Source organism: Stegostoma tigrinum, chromosome 1 (assembly GCF_030684315.1).
Source record: "Stegostoma tigrinum isolate sSteTig4 chromosome 1, sSteTig4.hap1, whole genome shotgun sequence".
Classification (NCBI taxonomy): Eukaryota; Metazoa; Chordata; class Chondrichthyes; order Orectolobiformes; family Stegostomatidae; genus Stegostoma; species Stegostoma tigrinum.
Window position 1 is genome coordinate 118,275,577 of NC_081354.1, and position 22,111 is coordinate 118,297,687.

General features: G+C 43.1%; 1 protein-coding gene across 1 annotated transcript in view; it reads left to right on the top strand.

Moving 5' to 3' along the window:
* The window catches only part of adamts6 (ADAM metallopeptidase with thrombospondin type 1 motif, 6), a 324,888-nt gene that overhangs the window by 249,009 nt on the left and 53,768 nt on the right, over positions 1–22,111 (top strand). The window contains exon 18 of the mRNA XM_048554806.2: positions 14,626–14,706. Within this exon, the coding sequence (XP_048410763.1) occupies positions 14,626–14,706 (81 nt within the window). The remainder of the gene's footprint in view (positions 1–14,625; positions 14,707–22,111) is intronic.

A 22,111-nucleotide genomic window follows, 5' to 3' on the forward strand; every position in this document is an offset into this window, starting at 1 on the left:
TGAGTGCTAGCACTTGAGAGTTCTGAGAATGCATAGCACTTACATGCTGTCTTTATTAGCCAGCTCAGCCAGCATCTTTTATCCATCCCTAATTGCTCTGGTGTGAACTACCTTCTTTAACCACAGCAGTCATAAGAGTATAGGGACACCACACTGCTGTTAGGAGAGTTTCAGGATCTTGACTCAGGAACGATAAAAGAATAGCAATATATTTCCAAGTCTAGATGGTGTCTGGCTTGGAAAGGAAATTGTAGGTGGTGATACTCCCATGTATCTGCTGCTGTTGACCTTCTGCCTGGTAGAGGTTGTGTGTTTGGAAGATGTTCTCTGAGGAGCCTTGGTGACTGCAAAACATCTTGTAAATGGCACATATAATTGCCATTGTGCGTTGGTAGTGAAGAGTGTGAATGTGGATGTGGTGCCAATTAAGCCAGCTGCTTTGTTGTGGATAGTGCTAAGCTTCTTGCATATTATTGAAGCTGCACCAATCCAAACAAGTAGACAGAATTCCATCACAGTCTGCCATGTGTCTTATGAATAATGGATAAGCACCGGAAAGACAGATCAGTTATTCACTATAGAATTCGTAGACTCGGACCTAATCTTGTAGTCACAATATTTGTGTGGCTGGCTAAATTCAGTCTTTGGTCATAGTAAGCTCCAGGATATTGAGATTGTGGGATTCACTGATGGTAATGCCATTGAATGGGGTGATGGTTCGAGTTTCTCTTTCTGGAGATTGTCTCTGCCTGGCACTTGTGTGGTAAAAATGTTACATGCCACTAATTAATTTAAGCCTGGATGTAGTCCAGGTCTTGTTGCACATGGGCACAGAATACTTTAGTCACTGAGGCGTTGTAAGCAGTGTTGACCATTGCATAATCATCACAGAACATACCACTTTTGACCTTATGAGAGAGAAAAGGTCATTGATGAAGCAGCTAAAAATGATTGGGCCTAAGACACTGCCCTGAGGACCTCCTTCAATGATGTCCTGGAGATGAAATGCCTAATGTTCAAAAACCACAACTGTGTTTTGTTGGAGAACTGCTGATGATGGAGTCAAATATAACATAGTGTGGAGCTGGAGGAACACAGCAGGCGAGGCAGCATGAGAGGAGCAGGAAAGTTGTCATTTTGCATCAGGACCCTTCTTCAGATGACTTTGATGATGCCTGGCCTGCTGTGTTCCCCCAGCTCCACGCTGAATTATCTTTAGTTGGGCTGGTATGATTCCAAACAATGGAGGAATTTCCCCAATTCCCAGTGATTTCAGTTTTGTGAGGGCCACACATTATCAAATGCTTCCTTGATGTCAAGGGCAGTCATTCTCACCTCCCCTCTGGCTTTCAAGTCTTTGTCCATGTTTGGATCAATACTGTAATGGGGTCAGGGACCAAGTTGACCTGGTGGAACCCAAACTGGGTGTCAGTGAGAAGGTGTCATCAACAGGGCTAGCCAAGCAGCATTTGCTTTTCAAGAACCCAATAAGCAAGTGCTGCTTGGGTAGCCCTGTTGACGACACCTTCCATCATTTTACTGATGATTGAGAATGGATTGATAAGGCACTAATTGATTAAATTGAATTTGTTCTGCTTTATACGTATCAACTTAGGTAGGAAATTTTCCATCTTGTTGGCTAGCTACTAGTGTCCTGCACTAGTGTAGAACAGCTTGGCTCGAGGACACAGCTGGTTCTGAAGCAGAAGTCTTCACACTAATCCTGGAACGTTGTCAGGGTCCTTTTCCTTTAAATTATCCAGTCTCTGAATTCAGATGGTGCACAGCATGAACACATCTTAGTGGAGATAGAAAATGGTTTGTTGGCCTTCATAGCAAAAGAATTCACGGACAGGTGCAGGGATGACTTGCCACAATTAGGCAGGATCTTGGTGTGGTCACATCTGGAATATCATGTACAGTGCTGGTCTCTTTAAATGAAGGAGGATGTTTTTATTATGGATGGAGTGCAATGAAAGTTTCCTGGAATTATTCCCATGATGGCAGCACTGACATCTGGAGACAGACTGGATCAGTTGGGACTATACTCACTGGAGTTTAAAGGAATATGAGGGATCTCACAGAAGCCTATAAAATTCTAACAGGACTAGATAGGGTAAATGCGGGAAGAATGTTGCCTATGACCAGGAAGTTCGGAAGCAGGGTTCATTGTTTAAAGATATTGGGTAGGCTATTTAGGACTGAGATCCTTGTGGCACACTGCTGGTCACAGGCCTCCAGTCTGAAAAACAACCCTCGACCACCATCCTCTGTTTTCTACCTTTGAACCAGTTCTGTATCCAAATAGCTAGTTCTCCCTGTATACTGCATGATCTAACCTTGCTAACCAGTTTGCCGCGAGGAACCTTGTCGATTACCCTACTGAAATCCATGTAAATCACGACCACTGCTCTGCCCTCAATCATCCTCTTTGTTACTTCAAAAATCACTTAATCAAGTTAGTGAGATACGATTTCCAATGAACAAAGTCATGTTGACTATCCCTAATCAATCCTTGCCTTTCCAAAAACACATAAATCTTATCCCTCAGGATTCCATCCAACAACTTACCCACCACTGTTGTCAGGCTCAATGGTCTGTAGTTCCCTTGCTTTTCCTTACCACCTTTCTTAAATGGTGGCACCGTGTTAACCAACCTCCAGTTTTCTGGTACCTTGCCTGTGGCTATTGATGATACAAATATCTCAGCAAGGGGCCCAGCAATCACTTCCCTAGTTTCCCACAGAGTTCTAGGGCACACCTGATCAGGTCCCAGGAGTTTATCCACCTTTATGAGTTTACGATGTCCAGCTCCTCCTGTTCTGTAATATGGACATTGTACTCCATGTTCTCTATCTCCCATATCCTTTTCTGCGGTAAACACTGATGCAAAATACTCCTTCAGTATTTCCCCCATCTCTTGCAGTTCCTTACTTAGGTGCCTTGCTGATCTTTAAGGGACCCTAGTCTCTACCTAGTTACCCTTTTGTCCTTAATGTATTTGTAAAATCCCTTTGGATTCTCCTTAACCCTATTTGCCAAAACTATCTCTTTCTGCCCTCCTGATTTCTCTCTGAAGCATACACCTACTGCCTTTATAATCTTCTCAGGAATCACTCAATTTCTGCTGTCAATACCTGCTATATGCTTCCTTCTTATTCTTGACCAAAACCTCAATTTCTCTAGTCTCCAGCTTTCCCTACACCTACCAACCTTGCCTTTCACCCTAACAGGAACGTACTATTTCTGGACTCTTGTTGCATCATTTTTTTGAAGGCTTAATTTTCTAGTCATCCTTTTCCCTGTGAACATCTGCCCCCAAACAACTTCTGAAAAGTTCTGGCCTAATATCATCAAAATTGGCCTTCTTCCAATTTAGAACTTTAACTTTAGATCCAGTCCATCTTTTTCCATCACTATTCTAAAACTAGTAGAATTATGGTCACTGGCCCTGAAGTGCTCCCCCACTGACACCTCAGTCACCTGTCCTGCCTTATTTCGCAAGAGTAAGTCATGTTTTGCACCTTCTCGAGTAGGTACATCCACATGCTGAATCAGAAAATCTTATGGTACACACTTGACTAATCCCTCTCCATCCCAAGCCATTAACATTGTGGCAGTCACAGTCTGTGTTTGGACCAGAACCACCCTATTATTCTTAACGATAACTGAGATTGCTTTACAAATTTGTTTATCAATTTCCAGTTGACTATTGGGGGATCTAAAGTACAATCCCAATAAGGTGATCATCCCTTTCTTATTTTCAATTAGATATAAGAACTATGAGCAAGAGTAGGTCATTCGGCCCTTCAAGCCTTCTCCACAATTCAGTAAGATCATGGCTCATCTTTTTGTGGACTCAGATCCACTTACCCGCATTCTCACCGTATCACTTAATTCCTTTATTGTTCAAAAAAAATCTACCTTAGCTTTAAAAATGTTTACTGAAGTAGCGTTAGCTACTTCACTGGGCAAGGAATTCCATAGATTAACAACCCTCTGGGTGAAGACGTTCCTTCTCAATTCGGTCCTTTATCTGCTCCCTCTAATCTTGAGGCTATGCCCTCTTGTCCTAGCTTCACCAGCCAGTGGGAACATCCTCTCTACTTCTATCTTATCTATTCCCTTCATTATTTTATATGTTTCTATAAGAACCCCCCTCAATCTTCTGAATTCCAATGAATATAATCCCAATCTACTCAGTCTCTCCTCATAAGCCAACCCCTCAACTCTGGAATCAACCTAGTGAACCTCCTCTGCAACCCCTCCAGTTCCACCCAAATAACTTCCCTGGATGTATTCCCACAAACATCCTCCCTAAATACAGCTGAATGTTATCCCTAATCAAAAATACCACTCCCCTTTCTCACTTGCATGCCCCACTTTGATCCTTGCTATAAGGTCTAAAGCCGGTAATATTAAGCTGCCAGTCCTGTCCATCCCTGAACCACATCTCTGTAATTGCTATGATAGTCCGGTCCCATGTTCTTAACTATGCCCTGAGTTAATCTGCCTTACCTGTTAGGCCTCTTGCCTTGAAATAATTTAGCAGTCATACCTTGTTCTCTACTTTGTCCCTGTCTGCCCTGTCTATTTGAGTTACTGTTTTTCCCAACTGTACCAATCTCAGGCTGATCTCTTTCCTAACTATCTCTCTGGATTCCACATCCTACATACCAGTTTAAATCCTCCCAAGCAGCTCCAGCAAATCTCCTGCCTGTATATTAGTCCTCTTCCAATTCAGGTTCGTCCTTCTTTTACAGGTCATTTCTATACCAGAAAACGTTCCAATGATCCAAAACTAAATGCTTCTCTCCAGCACCAGCTCCTCAGCTACACATTCATCTGCTCTATTCTCCTATTCCTACCCTCACCAGCTGGTGGCACTGGGTGTAATCCAGATATTACTACCCTCGAGGACTTACTTTTTAAATTCCAACCTAACTTCTTATATTCTGTCCTCCGAAACTTGTCCTTTTCTCTTTTTTTGTCATCAGTTCCAATGTATCTACTGATGTCCTGTTGGTCCCTCTCCTCTTTGAGAATATTCTGCACCCTCTCTGAAATATCATTGACCCTGGCACCAGGGAGGCAACACGCCATTCTGATGCATTGCTGTAAGCTGCAGAGTCGTCCGCCTGTGCCTCTAACTAGAGAGTCTTCTATCACAATTGACTGCTTGGTACCTGCCATACCCCTCATTACGTTAGAGCCAGCCTCCATATCAGAAACCTGGCTGTCAGTGCTACATTGCCCTAAGAGTCTATTGCCCCGTATTTTTTTCCAAAACAGCATACTCCTTTGAGCTGGAAATAGTCGCAGGAGACTCCTATACTACCCGCCTGTCACTCCCACCTTTCCCGGAGGCCACCCATCTACCCGACCCTACTTTTGGCTTATCTCCCTCACTGCAACTGCCATTCATCACATTCCCTAGATCCTGTAAATTCCTTACTACCTTTAACCGCTGCTTCAACTGATCCATGTGATCCAATTGGATTCAAATCTTTCTTGCAGACATAATCATCAAGAACATGGAAACTCTCCCTAGTCTCGCACATCCGACGGGAAGAGCACATCAGTCTACTCAAGGCCATCTTTGCACCTGAACAATCTACAGGCCACTAAAATAGCACAGTCTTACTGCCCTAAAAACACTGCCCTAGGCTAGCTTAGGACCTATGTTTATATATATTTTTAAAGTTTAATCAAGAGAATTGTCTAAATTACCACACATAATCCAAACAAAGCCCCACTCGACTCACCATTGTAGATTTACAAAAGAAAAACAGTAAGGTTACACTTTTAAAAGCCACTTAGCTGCTCCCCTGCTGTGAGTTCCCACACACAGGTCAGCTATGAGTTTCGCTGTTTGTTTATTTTTCTTAGAACAAACTCCAATGTGCAGGGATACTTTAACCAGGTAACAAAGGCATCAGCTGTGTAGGTTACTGCTCAATCAGATAGCAGTGTACGTTTCTTTCTTTGCTTGAATCACTCACCATGTGGTCACTATCTTTGTCTCTCCTCCTCCTTTTTAACGTGGTGTTGTTTAGATCATTTTTTTCCCCAAAGACCCAAAACAATGGAACAGCTTATAAAACAGTAATTACTGTTCCTAGAGTTCAAGGAAATCAGCTCCAACACTGAAAATAACTCAAAAAAGAAGCACCTCTTACAGCCACAATTTTTTTACTATCCTCCACCTTGGATTACCCAGAGTCAGTAACTCTCTTTCTCTCTCCATAGATGGTACCAAATGTGTTGAGTCTCTGCAGCAATCTCTGTGTTTGTTTGAGGCTTTGCCTTAAGCTGAGAGACAGCTGAGGTTGAATGAAAACATCAGTTTGAGAATAAAAAGATATATTCATAGAAGAGCTGGCAATAAGGCCATGGCCAGATGGAAGAATGCAAATATTGCAGAGTTCATCACAGAAGAAAACAAAGCAGAATGGAAGCAGTACTTTAACTACAAGAACCTTTATCACTTTGTATGTAAGTGGTTAGTTAGAAACAAGAGAAACAAGCCTATATAGATAGCTGCTGGAAAGATGTCAGCTGATGGCTCTGATGAATTAATTGGTACCATACAACAAGTCGAAAAGTCAAAAATGGTTTGTGACTGATAGAATGATGACTACAGAAAAGGAGCATCAAATTAATGTGAAATTCAGTTGAAATTATGCTTTGAGCTACATCATGACTTTCACAAATCTGTGCAAAGTCACTCAAAAATGAAGCCCTCAGAGGCATAGACAGTCGTACAGTCAAAGGACTGATATCATGCTGCACGCAAAATGTATTTTCAAGACCAGGCCAAAATGTTGTAGCAGGAATGACAAAGTCATAGTGAAACAACAGAAAACCAAATTTTGTGTCAATAAATGTACAAAGTTATTGCCAGACCTGTAGAGCCAGTCAGAGTGCAAATGTTCAATACTCTCTACAAAAATCAGCCCATCTAACAATTGGGACCTGTATCACCCTAACCATATCTGGTGAATGTGAACAGCCGAATATAACCTTGCAACTTTGGACATCTTTGTATATGAAGTAAAGCTGTTGCTCTACTGCATGTAGTTAACTAGGAAGAGGCATGCACAAAGTACAGAATTCTCAGTTCCAGAGGCTAACTGTTCCCCAGCAACAGCAATGGATCGGCAACAATAGTTACCATGGCAACAGCACTTGCCACAGGAATAACACTCCACAGAGAAGTAAAATCATTCTAATAGGCAAATGCCAGAGGAACAGTCAATGGAGACATGCTTGTACCTCATTAAAAGATCTGTATAATTTAACTTCCCTTTTTAACAGCAGAAGAACAAACCCCAAGGACTTCAGCTGTTTACAGTGGCAGTTGACAACCACCTTCTCTGGGGCAAATAGGGGTGCGCAATAGATGTTTCCTAGCTAGTGATGCCCTCATCCCATTAAACAAACTTAAAAAAAGACTATGCACATAATGCGTGTGCAGACACTGACTAGAGTTTTTTTTAATTTGCTCACAGAAGTGGGCATCGCTGGCTGGGCTAGCATTTATTGCCCATCCCTAGTTAGCATCGAGATGAGCTGCCTTCCTGAACTGCTTCAGTGCATTTGGTGTGGGTACACCCACAATGCCATTTAACACACTGTTTTTTTAATGTATTGGTCATTTTATTTCTAGCCATGTATGTTGGGTTACTTGCATAATGTGTAACTACTTATGATAGGGCTTGCAAGTTTTGGTTGTTTTTTACAAAAAAGGGGAGTGTTTGGAGAAATGTAATTGCAGCTACCGTAATCAATTTTTTAGATCTCTTGTGACACATTTTTGAGATTGATGCTTAACCGTGGTTAAGGATAGCATCCTATAGAAAGAAAAAGACCAGACAATGTGGCAAAGATGAGTGATAAGCCAGAGAATTAGTTAAGTTTTAAAGGCCAACAAAAGACAACCAAAAATATAATAAAGAGGGAGGAAAAATGAGGCTAAACTTGCAAGTAATATCAAGACAGACAGCAAGAGTGTCTTTAAATATATAAAAAGGGAGAGAGAGGCCAAAGTGAACATAACCCCTTAAATAATGAGCCTGGAGAAATAATAATGGAGAACCAGGAATAGGCAGAGGTGTTAAATAAATACTTTGTATCAGTCTTCACTGTAGAAGACACTAAAGACACCTCCAAATTATTAAAAACTCAAGGTGCTGAAAGACAGGAAATACTATAACTATCAGTAGAGAACGAGTGGTGGGGAAACTAATGAAGCTAAAGACTGAGAAGTCCCGTGGACCTTATGGGAAACACCCTAAGATATTAAAGGAGGTAGCAAGGAGCTCATTGGTAGAAATCTACGAATTGTTGGAATTCCAGACAATTAGAAAATTGCCAATGCAACACTTTTAATTAAAAGAGAAGGAGACAAAAAAAAGGTAACTATAGGCCAGTTATCATAACATTATTGGAAAATGATAGAGTCACTTATAAAGAATGGAATAGCAGAGCATTTAGAAATGTGTACACCAGGCAGAGTCAGTGCGGCTTCACGAAGAGAAATCGTGCCTGACAAATCAGAGATGAAGGGTCTAGGCCTGAAATGTCAACTTTTGAGCTCCTGAGATGCTGCTTGGCCTGCTGTGTTCATCCAGCTTCACACTTTATTAGCTAAATGGCCTATTTCAGTTCTGCAGTCAGCCACCAAATGCACATCATTTGTAACACAGTGTGTTTGGATATGTACTGCAAAATTCTGCATAATATTGAGTTTGAGAATCAAAGAAAAAGTGCATTAAAATAGTTGAGTCCAAAGCTTACAACGAATTTGAGACTTGTACTAATTTGCTGCACTTTATCTTAACTTTGAGATTTCATGTCATCTGATGAGTTCATTTACTGTGCATAAGGAACATTTTCAGGGAAAACATATTTTTATTATACATTTGTGAGATTTGACAGCCTAAGACCTAATTGCCCAGAGTCTCATGGTGAGCTGCCTTTTTGTTTTTTTGCCATCTATGTTTCTAGGCCTACTACATTGTGTTCTTGAGACAGAATCTTTTCATTGCGGCAGCCAAAATCTCAAGTGTATGTTTGGAAATCAGACTTCTCTGTCTCTTCCCTTGAGCATAGATTTTGTGACAGGGCAAGACTTCATCAAGATTGCCCCGTTCATGTATATTGACTTAAGGACGATGTCTAAAGGACCCGAAGGCTAGATAGGAGGAGCTCCTCCCCAGAGGAGCTCGAACAGTTCATCCACTTTACCAACACCTTCCACCCCAACCTTCAGTTCACCTGGGCCATCTCCAGCACATCCCTCACCTTCCTGGACCTCTCAGTCTCCATCTCAGGCAACCAGCTTGTAACTGATGTCCATTTCAAGCCCACCGACTCCCACAGCTACCTAGAATACACCTCCTCCCACCCACCCTCCTGCAAAAATTCCATCCCCTATTCCCAATTCCTCCACCTCCGCCGCATCTGCTCCCACGACAAGACATTCCACTCCCGCACATCCCAGATGTCCAAGTTCTTTAAGGACCGCAACTTTCCCCCCACGGTGATCGAGAACGCCCTTGACCGCGTCTCCCGCATTTCCCGCGACACATCCCTCACACCCCGCCCCCGCCACAACCGCCCCAAGAGGATCCCCCTCGTTCTCACACACCACCCCACCAATCTCCGGATACAACGCATTATCCTCCGACACTTCCGCCATTTACAATCCGACCCCACCACCCAAGACATTTTTCCATCCCCTCCCCTGTCTGCTTTCCGGAGAGACCACTCTCTCCGTGACTCCCTTGTTCGCTCCACACTGCCCTCCAACCCCACCACACCCGGCACCTTCCCCTGCAACCGCAGGAAATGCTACACTTGTCCCCACACCTCCTCCCTCACCCCCATCCCAGGCCCCAAGATGACATTCCACATCAAGCAGAGGTTCACCTGCACATCTGCCAATGTGGTATACTGCATCCACTGTACCCGGTGCGGCTTCCTCTACATTGGGGAAACCAAGCGGAGGCTTGGGGACCGCTTTGCAGAACACCTCCGCTCAGTTCGCAAAAAACAACTGCACCTCCCAGTCGCAAACCATTTCCACTCCCCCTCCCATTCTCTTGGTGACATGTCCATCATGGGCCTCCTGCACTGCCACAATGATGCCACCCGAAGGTTGCAGGAACAGCAACTCATATTCCGCCTGGGAACCCTGCAGCCATATGGTATCAATGTGGACTTCACCAGTTTCAAAATCTCCCCTTCCCCTACTGCATCCCTCAACCAGCCCAGTTCGTACCCTCCCCCCACCGCACCACACAACCAGCCCAGCTCTTCCCCCCCACCCACTGCATCCCAAAACCAGTCCAACCTGTCTCTGCCTCCCTAACCGGTTCTTCCTCTCACCCATCCCTTCCTCCCACCCCAAGCCGCACCCCCCGCTACCTACTAACCTCATCCCACCTCCTTGACCTGTCCGTCTTCCCTGGACTGACCTATCCCCTCCCTACCTCCCCACCTACACTCTCTCCACCTATCTTCTTACTCTCCATCTTCGGTCCGCCTCCCCCTCTCTCCCTATTTATTCCAGTTCCCTTCCCCCATCCCCCTCTCTGATGAAGGGTCTAGGCCCGAAACGTCAGCTTTTGTGCTCCTGAGATGCTGTTTGGCCTGCTGTGTTCATCCAGCCTCACATTTTATTATCTTGGAATCTCCAGCATCTGCAGTTCCCATTATCCCTAGATAGGAGTTACATACTTTTGGTGTTCTCCCCAAGACAGGGCTATTTACCCTGCAATATGTATCAGAGCAGCCAGGTTACATGAGAATGAAGTAATTTTATTTAAAGAGCTGCAGCAGTTCTCATTCCCAAACCACCAGTTGCCACAGTGTTCTCCGTGCACAAGAGAAATCTGAATTTAGAGAAGTCAGCAGTTTAATCTATAATTGTGAGAGCACAAGTTAATACTAGCTCCAATTCCTGACAGTTGGCCCTAATAGCTGATCTGGATAATGGTGCTATCAATAATAAAATTATACCAACAATTTGGTGCTTCACTTCATTGTCTGCATAAATTATGTGCTGACAACAACAGCTGTATTTTCCATTTTGCACAATCCGTCCTTTACATCGTTCACTTTGTACCAAAAGAAATGTGCAATCAAAGCAAAGAACAGATGGAATAGTTGGTGATTTAGAAGGATTGAGATTGGCCGTTATAATCTATCCAATTCTGCTGAATTTGTTCTAAGACAAAGACGAGAAATGACTGATTTCAGGGTGGGGTGTTTGGGTGGGTAAAGCATGTTAGTTAAGTGACTAATATTCTTAGGCATGCAAACAGCTGATGCAGTTAAAGTCCCTTTGTATCTAGTCAGCAAGAAAGCAAGAATGTGAAATTAATACCAAAAAAGTACACACAAATAATACCATCCCGTACAACTTTCTTAAAGACCAGGATTGATGATGAAAGTTGGAACAAGTTATTCATATTGTCTGCTGAAGAATAAGCCCAAAAAGCATAAAGATGCATAAAAATGTAGCGTTTCAGTTAGGTTCATCAAAGAACCATAAAGCAAGACACAGATAATATGGACAAACCACAGACCCAAATAAACTTCTGCAGCTCAGCTTTTGAAAGTGCAGTTTTTATTCAATCCCAAATACCTATGCAAAGTAACAGCCCAGTACTGTTGAAAAATATTGCAGATTTAGCAAAAATTAATCTTGCTGAAATAAACAAATTATGGGTATAAAAATGGGGTTGACCAACTTTGGCTCAATGTTGAGTAGGTGTGGGTACACAATACAACAGTACCTGTAATCTGCCTCATTTGTACCAATTTGGATTGTCATTCACAGAATTTACAAGGATGACTGATCTGGGAACAGAAAAAAAAAATCACTGGAATAATGGATGTTTTTCTGAGTTTGGAATTAAGACAAATTGGCAAGAAATTTGTTTCACAGCTGCCTGTTTCCCATTTATAAAACCTCTGCATTATGAGTCGTGCTCTGCTGTGCTGAACTGCGCCAGTAATTCAAAAGCTGTGATATTGGCTCAAATGACTTTTAGGTATCCAGGGTGCCTGCCTTCAAACAGTGTTACTTCATCACCTTAAATACAACATTGAAGTTCTGCGCTGATTATAGGATCCAGGGTATGAAATTCAGGTACATAGGTTCGGAGCTTGCAATGCATGTTATTTGCCTTGTTGTATCAGGTGCTGAGTAGCCAAATCAACAATTCTTAACAGTATTATTGGAAGTCACTCAAGAAAAGCTTAGGAAATATTCAATTTTTACTTCACCAAAGAAATCCCAGGACACTGCATCACCTCACCATCTGCTGTCACTGCAGATCGCCAATTAACTGCCATCCCTGAACAGGGAGCAGCAGCTGAAAACTCTTTTGACGGCCACAATTAGTCACAACTGTCATGTGAGATCTGATGCTGATTTGGCCCTGACCTCAGGACATTACAGACTAGTGCACTCAGCCATTGGGATTCTGACTTTGCACCCATTTTCTATACAAATCAAATTTCCTCACTATTGTTTAAAGAAGGGATTTATTTCAGTTTGGGCTAGAATTAGCTGACGTTTGTGGTGAGTGGCTCCCTATGCATTCATAGAAGCCCAAAATTTAATCCGGCTCTGAAACACTTCAAAGTAGGTGCAGTGTCCACCTACTACCCTGCCCATGCTTTATTGTAGACAGTCACCTATATCTTTTGTCATTAAAATAGGTGTCAATATCAAAGGCACATATCTTCAGCTGCTTACATCCTGTTAATATACATTAGTCTCTGTTTTTCTATCTACAGATGCTGTGAGATCTGCTGAGATTCATCAGACCTTCCTGTTTTAGTTATTTACCTACCTATCTGAGGATTGTTTGATGCTAATACCGGATGCAAATCAGTTGAAAAATGTTCCCGTACTGGGCACCATTCAACCATCGGTAACAAAAAAAGGAAACAGTTAAGAAATGCCACAGATGCAAAAAAGCATACAACCTCAGAGAGTCGTAGACAAAGAGTCATAGAGTCATTGAGCATAGAAGCCAGCCCTTCAGCCAGTTTATGCTGGCCAACTAACACCAAACTACAAAATTCCATTTCCGTGCACTTGGTCAATAGCCTCTGTGCTTTGGGATTTTAAATGCTTATCCTGAAGCTTCCTAAATGTTATAAGAGTACCTGCCTCCACAATTCTCACAGGCCTACATGTTCCACATTTCTACCACCCTCTCTTTTTTTTCCTGCAGATGTTCCTCACTTGTTCCTCATCTTAAACTTCTGCCCTCTGATCTTAGATGTGTCTGCCATGGAAAAAGATTCTCACAATCTACTCTGTCTATGCCTGTCACAATCTTGGTACACCTCAATCAGATTCCTCCACAGCCCCTCTGCTCCAAGGAAAACAAGCCCAGCTTATCCAGTGATAATGGGAACTGCAGATGCTGGAGAATCCAAGACAACAAAATGTGAGGCTGGATGAACACAGCAGGACAAGCAGCATCTCAGGAGCACAAAAGCTTTTGTGCTCCTGAGATGCTGCTTGGCCTGCTGTGTTCATCCAGCCTCACATTTTGTTGTCCAGCTTATCCAGTCTTGCCTCATAACTGAGATTTTTCATTGCAGGCAACATCTTGTTGAATCTCCGCTGCACCCTCTCCAGTGCAATTATGTCTTTCCGATTGTGTGGCGATCAGAACTGCACACATTATTCCATCTGTGGCCTACCCAATGTTTTATAAAATTGTAACCAGACTTCCTTGCTCCTATATTTTTTTCGTAACAGAGAAATTTGATATTTCATAAAGGTAAAATTAGTTTTTCGAAGAGTTTGTTCAGTAGCCATTATAAATTTAACAACCCGTTAAGATCCCAGTTATACTTCTTTAATGAGATGTAACTTTTCAAGGGATTCATAGTGAGGCTGCAATTGAAGCACTTGTCACCAGAGCCCAGTTCAGACAGAGTAAACATGTTGCATGTGTGACTGATGATAAAATCCCTAAAGTGACCATGCATTCACAATGTAAATATAGAAACCAACTGCAAAGCTCAAGTTTGTTCAAGTGCTCCTTGAAGGTGAACATCAGGAGCTGTGTCATGTCCACCATGGACTGGGAGGAAAATTCATAAGAAAAAGTAATGCCGTTGTTTTCTCTGCACAGCAAAGAATACAAGCAGGTCAGGACAAAAGGGAAGATAGAAAGACTGGGCTGTCTCAACAAAATCAAACAGTTCATGATTGAATGCACTGTGGACAACCACGTATGATACAGCCATCTTTAATAATAAGTGAAGCACATGAATTGTGCAGAGAGAAAATTCGCACCACCTTATGTGATTTCAAAAGTGCGTCACATGGAGTAGCAAGGAGTCATTGACAGCAGTTTCTGGTTTCTGCACTTAACTTTACACGTGTGATGCCAAATGCTGCTGCAGTTTCACAGTTGTGAGGATGGCAAACACTGACAGTTTTGCCATTGTTACAACTGCAAAACATAAGCTACAACTAAACCAGTTAAGGTTGTGCATTTTTTTTTACAGTGGAATAACAAAACTGGTTACTGTCAGTCTTTGTACGTATATAAAGTCATCATGTAGTAAATGTTGTGCTTTCAGGTTACATGGAAGTTGTCCAGATTCCAAGAGGATCAGTTCATATTGAAATACGGGAGCTGGCAGTTTCAAAAAACTACATTGGTGAGTTATTAATGATAAGTACATAACAGGTTCAATGACCTGGATTTTCACTGAATTGGGAGACTGTATGGAGGGGTCCAGCTGCAGCTTGGAAACAATTTTGAGATTCCTAACCCCATTCCAGAGGTTTGCAATTTTTACTAGAGATCTCTAAGGCTGACAACAAGTCCGTGTTGTGAGCCCTGTTCTGCAAATCAGAGGTTCAAAGAGAAAGTATGAAAATAAACTGTCAGTCAAACTAGAAAGAGAGCACAAAGTCTCCTGTAAGCATATGAATAGTACAAGGAGGATGCGACAAGAGGAGGTGTAGGCTTGATTAGCTGACTAGGGACCAGAAAAGGTTGCACACATGAAGGCAGAAGAAATAGCTGACATATAAAGTAAATACTTTATAACTGTATTTTATCGAGAAAGATGATGCTTCATGGGTCATGGTTAAAGAAGAGGTAATGTAGACATGGGAAAGGTTTGAAATTGGTGAGAAGGATGTATTGTATATGCTGTCTGTACTACAGGTGAATATGCAAACAGGTGATATGAATTCAAGGATACTGAGAGAAGTGACAGAGGAAATTGCAGAGGCATGGGCCATTATTTTGTTGCCCACCCTGGATTCATAGTCATGCCAGATGAGTGGACAATTGCAAAATTGATACCATTGTTCAAAAAAGGCCGTGACTATAAGCCATGCAACTGAAGGCCAGTCAAGTTAATGTTGGTTGTGAGTTAACTTTTAGAAACAATAATTCAGGGCAAGATTAATAGCATTTAGATAAATGCCAATTAATTAAGGAAAACTACCATAGATTTGTTAGGTCAAAATCATATTTCAATGTGCTTGATGTTTTTTGATAAAATAACAGACAGTGTTGACAAGGGAAGGCTGTTGATGTGGAGTACATAACTTCTGAAAGGCATTCGGTGCAGCACCACAAGACAGACCTGTGAGCAAATTTAGAATGAAAGGAGCAGCAGCAACATTTAAGACAGAATTGCTTAGTGACCAGAAACAAAGAGTAGTGGTTAGTGGATGTTTGTTGGGCTGGAAGAAGGTCTGTGTTCAAGATCTCCAGGGGTCAATGTTGGGACCTTTGCTTTACCTGATGTGTGTTAATAACTTAGACTTTGACGTACAGGGCGTAATTTCAAAGTCTGTAGATAACACAAAACTTGGAAGCTTTGTGAACTGTGATAAAGTTAGTTTAGAAAGTTGAAAGGGAATAGACAGGTTTGTGGAATGGGAAGACAAACAGTAGATGGAGTTCAATGTGGAGAAATGTGAAGTGGTTCGTTTTGGTTGGAAAAACATGAAGTGACAGTTTAAAATAAATTTTGCAACTCTAAATGTGCAGGCCATGGTGTATATGTATTTAAGTTGTTGAAGGTGGCAGGACTGGTTGACAGCATGGTTTATAGGTTAGTTATAGGAGCAAAGACTACAATAACAAGAAGAATGTAATGAATTTATGTAAGACACTAGTTTGGCGTCAGCTGGAGATTTATGTTCAACTCTGGATGCCACACTTGATGAAGGAGGTGAAGACATGAGACAAAGTGCGGAAAATATCCACAGGAATGTTTCCAGGGATCAGGGACTTCAGCTATGAAAATAGATTGGAGAAATTCAGCTGTTTTCTTTGGAGAAGCCTAAAGCTCAGAGGTGATTTGATAGATGTATTCAAATTCATACTGAGAGAGTTCGACAGAGTAGATAAGCAGAAACTATTCCCACTTTTGAAGGGATAGAGAACGAGAGGGCACAGATTTAAAGTCACTTACAAAAAAAAACAAGTGACGTTTGTCACACAGTGAGTGGTTATGATCTGCAATCCATTTTCTGAGAGTTTGGTGAAGGCAGGTCCAATTGAAGCATTCCACAGCAAATTAAACTTTTGTTTGCAAAGAAAGAATGTAAAGATTTATTGGGGCTGAGGAATGGCTGTAAGTGAATTGCTCATTCAGAAAGCCAGTACAGACAGGACGGTTTGAATGGCCCCATTTTGCACTGGAACAATTCTAAGCTTCTGATGAAATACATTTGGTCAAAAAATTATTTGACAAGGTAAGTGAGGTTGGCTGACAGGCTGCTGCATCTTGGGCAGTTTTATATAGCTCCATGAAAATTATAGATACGGTAGACAGAATCTGCATGTGGACCCAGAATAAATGAGCACATCCCTCAATGAATACATTGTGCCAGTCTTCACAATGCAAAAGGATGTCCCAGATATGAACATCAGTTTAGAATACTGTGAAATATTTGAATAAACTAAAACAGAAAGAGAGGAGATACTGTTGGGTTTAGCAGTCTTAAAAGTGGATAAATATGCATACTATGACAAGATTTATCCCAGGCTGTTGAAGTAAGCAAAGCAGTAATTTTCACATTGTCTCTGGCTACAGATGAGGTGCTAGAGGACTGGTAATATTGTCCCTGAAATAACTCCACAGAGGCTGGTATCTCATCAACAAGTCACCCTTTATTTACACAGGAGAATCCTTGACACTGATCCAACTTCCTCAGAGCTTGCTCTCAGTGTGAACAGAACCTTTGACACTCCTGTTCTTACCTGCCAGCCAGGGCTCCCTGATTAGACCAAGTTAACAGCCTCAGTCAGGCAACTCATATTCTATGAGGTCCACCTGGCTGACCTCATTATAATCACTACTTTTCCCCACTCTGAGTCTGAGGACACAGGCTCGTTTTTGTTCTGTAGCTTCTCCTGGGGCGTTTTAGTACTGGAGTAGGTTCCTCTAACTCTGCCTGTAATATTGGCAGCATGTAACATACAGTAGCTCATTTCATGCACCCAGAGCAGCTCTGAAGAAATTCATTCTCCTCTTTAGGCAGCAAAGGCATCAAGCGGTGACATTCGCCGTGTCCATCTCAGGTTCTGAGGTATCTTCAACGCTTAATGGGAGAGGAAGGACCCTTAGGTTCCTGAATAGTCAGAAAGGCAGTCAAAGGTGTAGGGCATGTTTTACTCCCGCACCGTTTGTGAGTTTACAGCTTTCATATGGTCCATGTGCTTGTTCAGGACCATTGCACGCACTCAAACTTTATACTTCACTGAACCTCACCTCGCACTAACCGTGCCTTTTACCCATACAGGGCCACACCAGTGGTTCCTGCATCAAACTTCATCTCTGAAGTAAACTGCCTCTCAGTTAGCAGAGTCTTATGTCCAGCATTGGCACTCTTGATTCCCTTTTAACCCCCGCCCCACCACCTCATGTCCAGGAATATCAGAATTAACCTTATGTGGAATCATCTCCCCATTAGCAACTCTCCTGGAGCTATCCCTTTGGTCGCACGGGGTGGCGGGGAAGGGGGGAGGTGTAACTGATAATTAAATAGGGTCCAAGATAACAAGGTGTAGAGCTGGATGAACACAGCAGGCCAAGCAGCAGCAGAGGAGCAGGAAAGCCGACGTTTCAGTCCTAGACTCTTCATCAGAAATGGGGAGGGGAAGAAGGATCTGAAATAAATTGGGAGAGGGGGGGGGCGGATCGAAGATGGATAGAGGCGAAGGTAGGTGGAGAAGAGACAGACAAGTTGAAGGGGCAGGGATGGAGCCAGTAAAGGTGAGTGTAGATGGGGAGGTAGAGAGGAGATAGGTCAGTCCAGGGAGGATGAACAGGTCAAGGGGGTGGGATGAGGTCAGTAGGTAGGAAATGGGGGTGTGGCTTGAGGTGGGAGGAGGGGATAGGTGAGAGGAAGAACAGGTTAGGGAGGCGGGGATGAGCTGGGCTGGCTTTGGGATGCAGTAGGGGGAGGTGGAGATTTTGAAGCTTGTGAAGTCCACATTGATACCATTGGGCTTCAGGGTTTCCAAGCGGAATATGAGTTGCTGTACCTGCAACCTTCGGGTGGCATCGTTCTGGTACTGCAGGCAGGCCAATGGTATCAATGTGGATTTCACAAGTTTCAAAATCTCCCCTTCCCCTACCACATCCCAAAACCAGCCCAGCTCGTCCCTGCCTCTCTAACCTGTTCTTCCTTTCATCTATGCCCTCCTCCCACCACAAGCCGCACCCCAATTTCCTACCTACTAACCTCAATCCGCCCCCTTGACCTCTCCATCCTCCCGGGACTGACCTATCCCCTCCCTACCTCCCCATCTACACTCACCTTTACTGGCTCCATCCCCGCCTCTTTAACTTGTCTGTCTCCTCTCCACCTATTTTCTCCTCTCTCCATCTTCGATCCACCTCCCCCTCCCTCCTTATTTATTTCAGAACACTCTTCCCCTCCCCCATTTCTGATGAACGGTCGAGATCCGAAACATCAGCTTTCCTGCTCCTCTGCTGCTGCTTGGCCTGCTGTGTTCATCCAGCTGTACACCTTGTTATCTCGGATTCTCCAGCATCTGCAGTTCCCATTATCTCAGGGACCGAGACAGTTTGGTATCTAGTGAAAACATAAACTGTTTCTTTAAGCTTGCCTTCAAAGTTTGGACTATTCTTTCTGCCAGGCCATTGGATGATGGATGGTATGGAACTGTCTTTATATGATGACCATTTGATTTCAGGACATACTGAAGCCCCCTGCTGGTAAACGACTGCTAGTTATTTGTGACCGACACTTCCAAGAGTCCGTGTCCTGCAAAAGAAGTGCGCAGTTTTTCTGCTGTTTTTTCCCCATGTTTGATGAATGAACTTTATGTATGAGCTGCCATTTTGTGTGGGTGTCCACCGTGGCTAAGAACATTGAGCCCATGAAAGGACCTGCATGGACGACGTGTAACTGAATTCAGGATTCACCCCGGCCATTCCCACCAATGTGGGAGAGTTGCTGGTGGTATTTTTTGTCTGTGTTGGCACTCTGGATACTGCCCCCCCCCCCCACCAACACAGCTATGCCTGCATCCAATTTTGGCACCAGTCAAATCTTATCACCAATATCTTCATTTTGGAGACCCTTGGATGACCCTGGTGGAATTCAGCCAGTATCTGGCGGTGACCTTTGTCTGGGACAATTGCTGTTGTTCCCCATAGTAATATGCCGTCCTGTACTGTGATCTGGTCTCTCTGGGTCCAAAAGAGTTTCAGTTCCGTTTGTGGTAGCCTTTTGGATTCCTCCATCACCTCCAGCTGTCTTAAGTTTTGCCAGGATGGCATCTTTTGGCATTGCAAATTCTGATATTGTCAGCTGTGATTGGAAGTGTGCTCAGAAAATGTAAAACTTTAACAGACCTTTGCAGTGGCAGTACCACCGTTGGTGTACCTGGCAGAGGGAAGCAGCTCAGTATATCTGCATTTGCTACTTGGCCTCCTGGACGGTGCTCAAACTTGTAATTATATGCACTTCGTATTAGATCCCAACACTGAATTCAACCTGAAGCTATTGTCTTGTGCCATTTAAGAAGACCTAACAGGATTTTGTGGTCCATTATTATCACAGGTTTATGTGCGTGAAAGTATTGGTGGAACTTCCTGACCTCAAATATGACCACCAAACCTTCCTTCTCTGGTGGGCATATTTACGCTCTACATTAGCCAAAGTCTTGGATGCATATGCTATTGGGTGTTCCCCATCATTAGGCCACCTAATGCTACCCCAGTGCTGTTCAAGGAGGCATTGCATGTCAACACCAGATATCACTTGGGATGATTGTGTGCTAACATCTTAAAGGATGATAGCTGTTTCTTCACTTCCCTGAAGTCTTTGGCTTGGCTATGTGACCATTTCCAAGGCCAATCCTTTTTAAAGAGCTAGTGCAAAGGTGCTAGGATGGAGGCCAGGTGGTATGTGAATTTACTGTAATGGTTCACCAATCCACAGAAAGAACTAAGCTCTGCTACAGAAATGGGAGCTGAACTTTGGTCACCCTCACTTTATCCTCCAATGGATGTAGCCTGCCTTGTTGACTCTGTAGCCCAAGTAGGTCACTTGGGGTGCCAGGAACACACATTTTTCCCATCTAAGGTATACACTTCCCTTGGAGAAATATCTGAGGATTATGTCCAAGTTCTCCTTATTAGTCTTCCCTGTTATTAGCACATCACCTAGATAAATGGTGACCTGGGGAAGACCTTGTAAAATATTTTTCATTGTCCACTGAAAAAATGGCACAGACTGATGATACCCCAAATGGCAGTCTCATATATTAGTACAAACCCTTATGAGTACTAATTGTAGCATACTTCTGGGGATCCTCATCTGGCTGCAAATGCAAGTACTCATGGCTCATGCCCAGCTTTGTGAAGGATATTCCCCTGTCAGCTTTGTGTATAAATCCTCTTTGCAAGGGATTGGGTATTTATCCAGCTACAAAAAGTGGTTTACCATTTGTTTAACATCCCCACAAAGGCAAACTGACTTGTCGGGATTCACAATTGGTACGACTGGTGCAGCGTATTCCGCAGACTGGACCGGCTTGGGGATGTGTTTACTGCTGATTTCTGCCTCTACTTTTGCCTCGTAGGCAAATGACACAGTTCAGGCTTTGCAGAATTGAGGAATTGCTTCCTGGTCAACGTGCAAGATGGCCTTCGTTCCTTTAATAATCCCTAGGCCTTTCTGAAAAGCTTCCGGGATCAGGACTTAACTCAGGCAGCCATTTTCAGATCAAAAAATGTTCAACCAATCCACATGGATCTTTCTTAACCAATTTCACCTCATTAAGCTTGGGCCTACAGTCAGTAGTAACTAAACCAGCTGCTTTTCTTAAGAGACTGGAACCGAAGTTATACCCTTAATCTGTAGAAGATCCTCACTTTAGGTTCACAGTCTAGCCAAGATCTTATGCAAACTTAAGGGTTGAAGTCCAGAGTGAATTTTATTAAAGACTCGTTCTGCAGTTACTAAAATGGCCACGTTGGTATTGACTGCCATTAGAAGCAGGTGACCATTTAACTGGATGTTTATTTTGATTGGTTTGGATTTGGATGTTGTTAAGCAATTTCACTGTTCCAAACCAGAAGTACCTAGACTTTACAGGGAGTGCACTCTCCTGGATACTAGCCCATGAGTTTCCTTACTCAATTTATTACGAGTGGGATTCTTTTGCTGTCTCAGGTCTGCATACCGGCAGCAAATACAATGCGTCGCCAGTCTGGATCCTGAAGAAAATTTTAACCGTTTGGCCAATGTTTGGCTTTGTTTTGGGGTTTTGCCGTGGCTGACCTAGAGTCCCTCTGTTCAGGACATGTCCTGAGCAAGGCTATGCAATTGCCTTCACTCAAATGACGTTTTCCAAGCTCAGTCAGACTGGCGAAGGTGTCCACTTCCATCGGAATACCTTGCAACGCATATGCTGCACTCACTGCTTTTTCCAATGACAAAGCCAGTTGTAGTATATCTTTGAAGTCCAGTTGGGCTTCAGCTAATAGGGTCTTTTGCATGGTTACGTCATTAATGTCACATACCAAATGGTCTCTCAGCATCTCATTAACGGTTAAA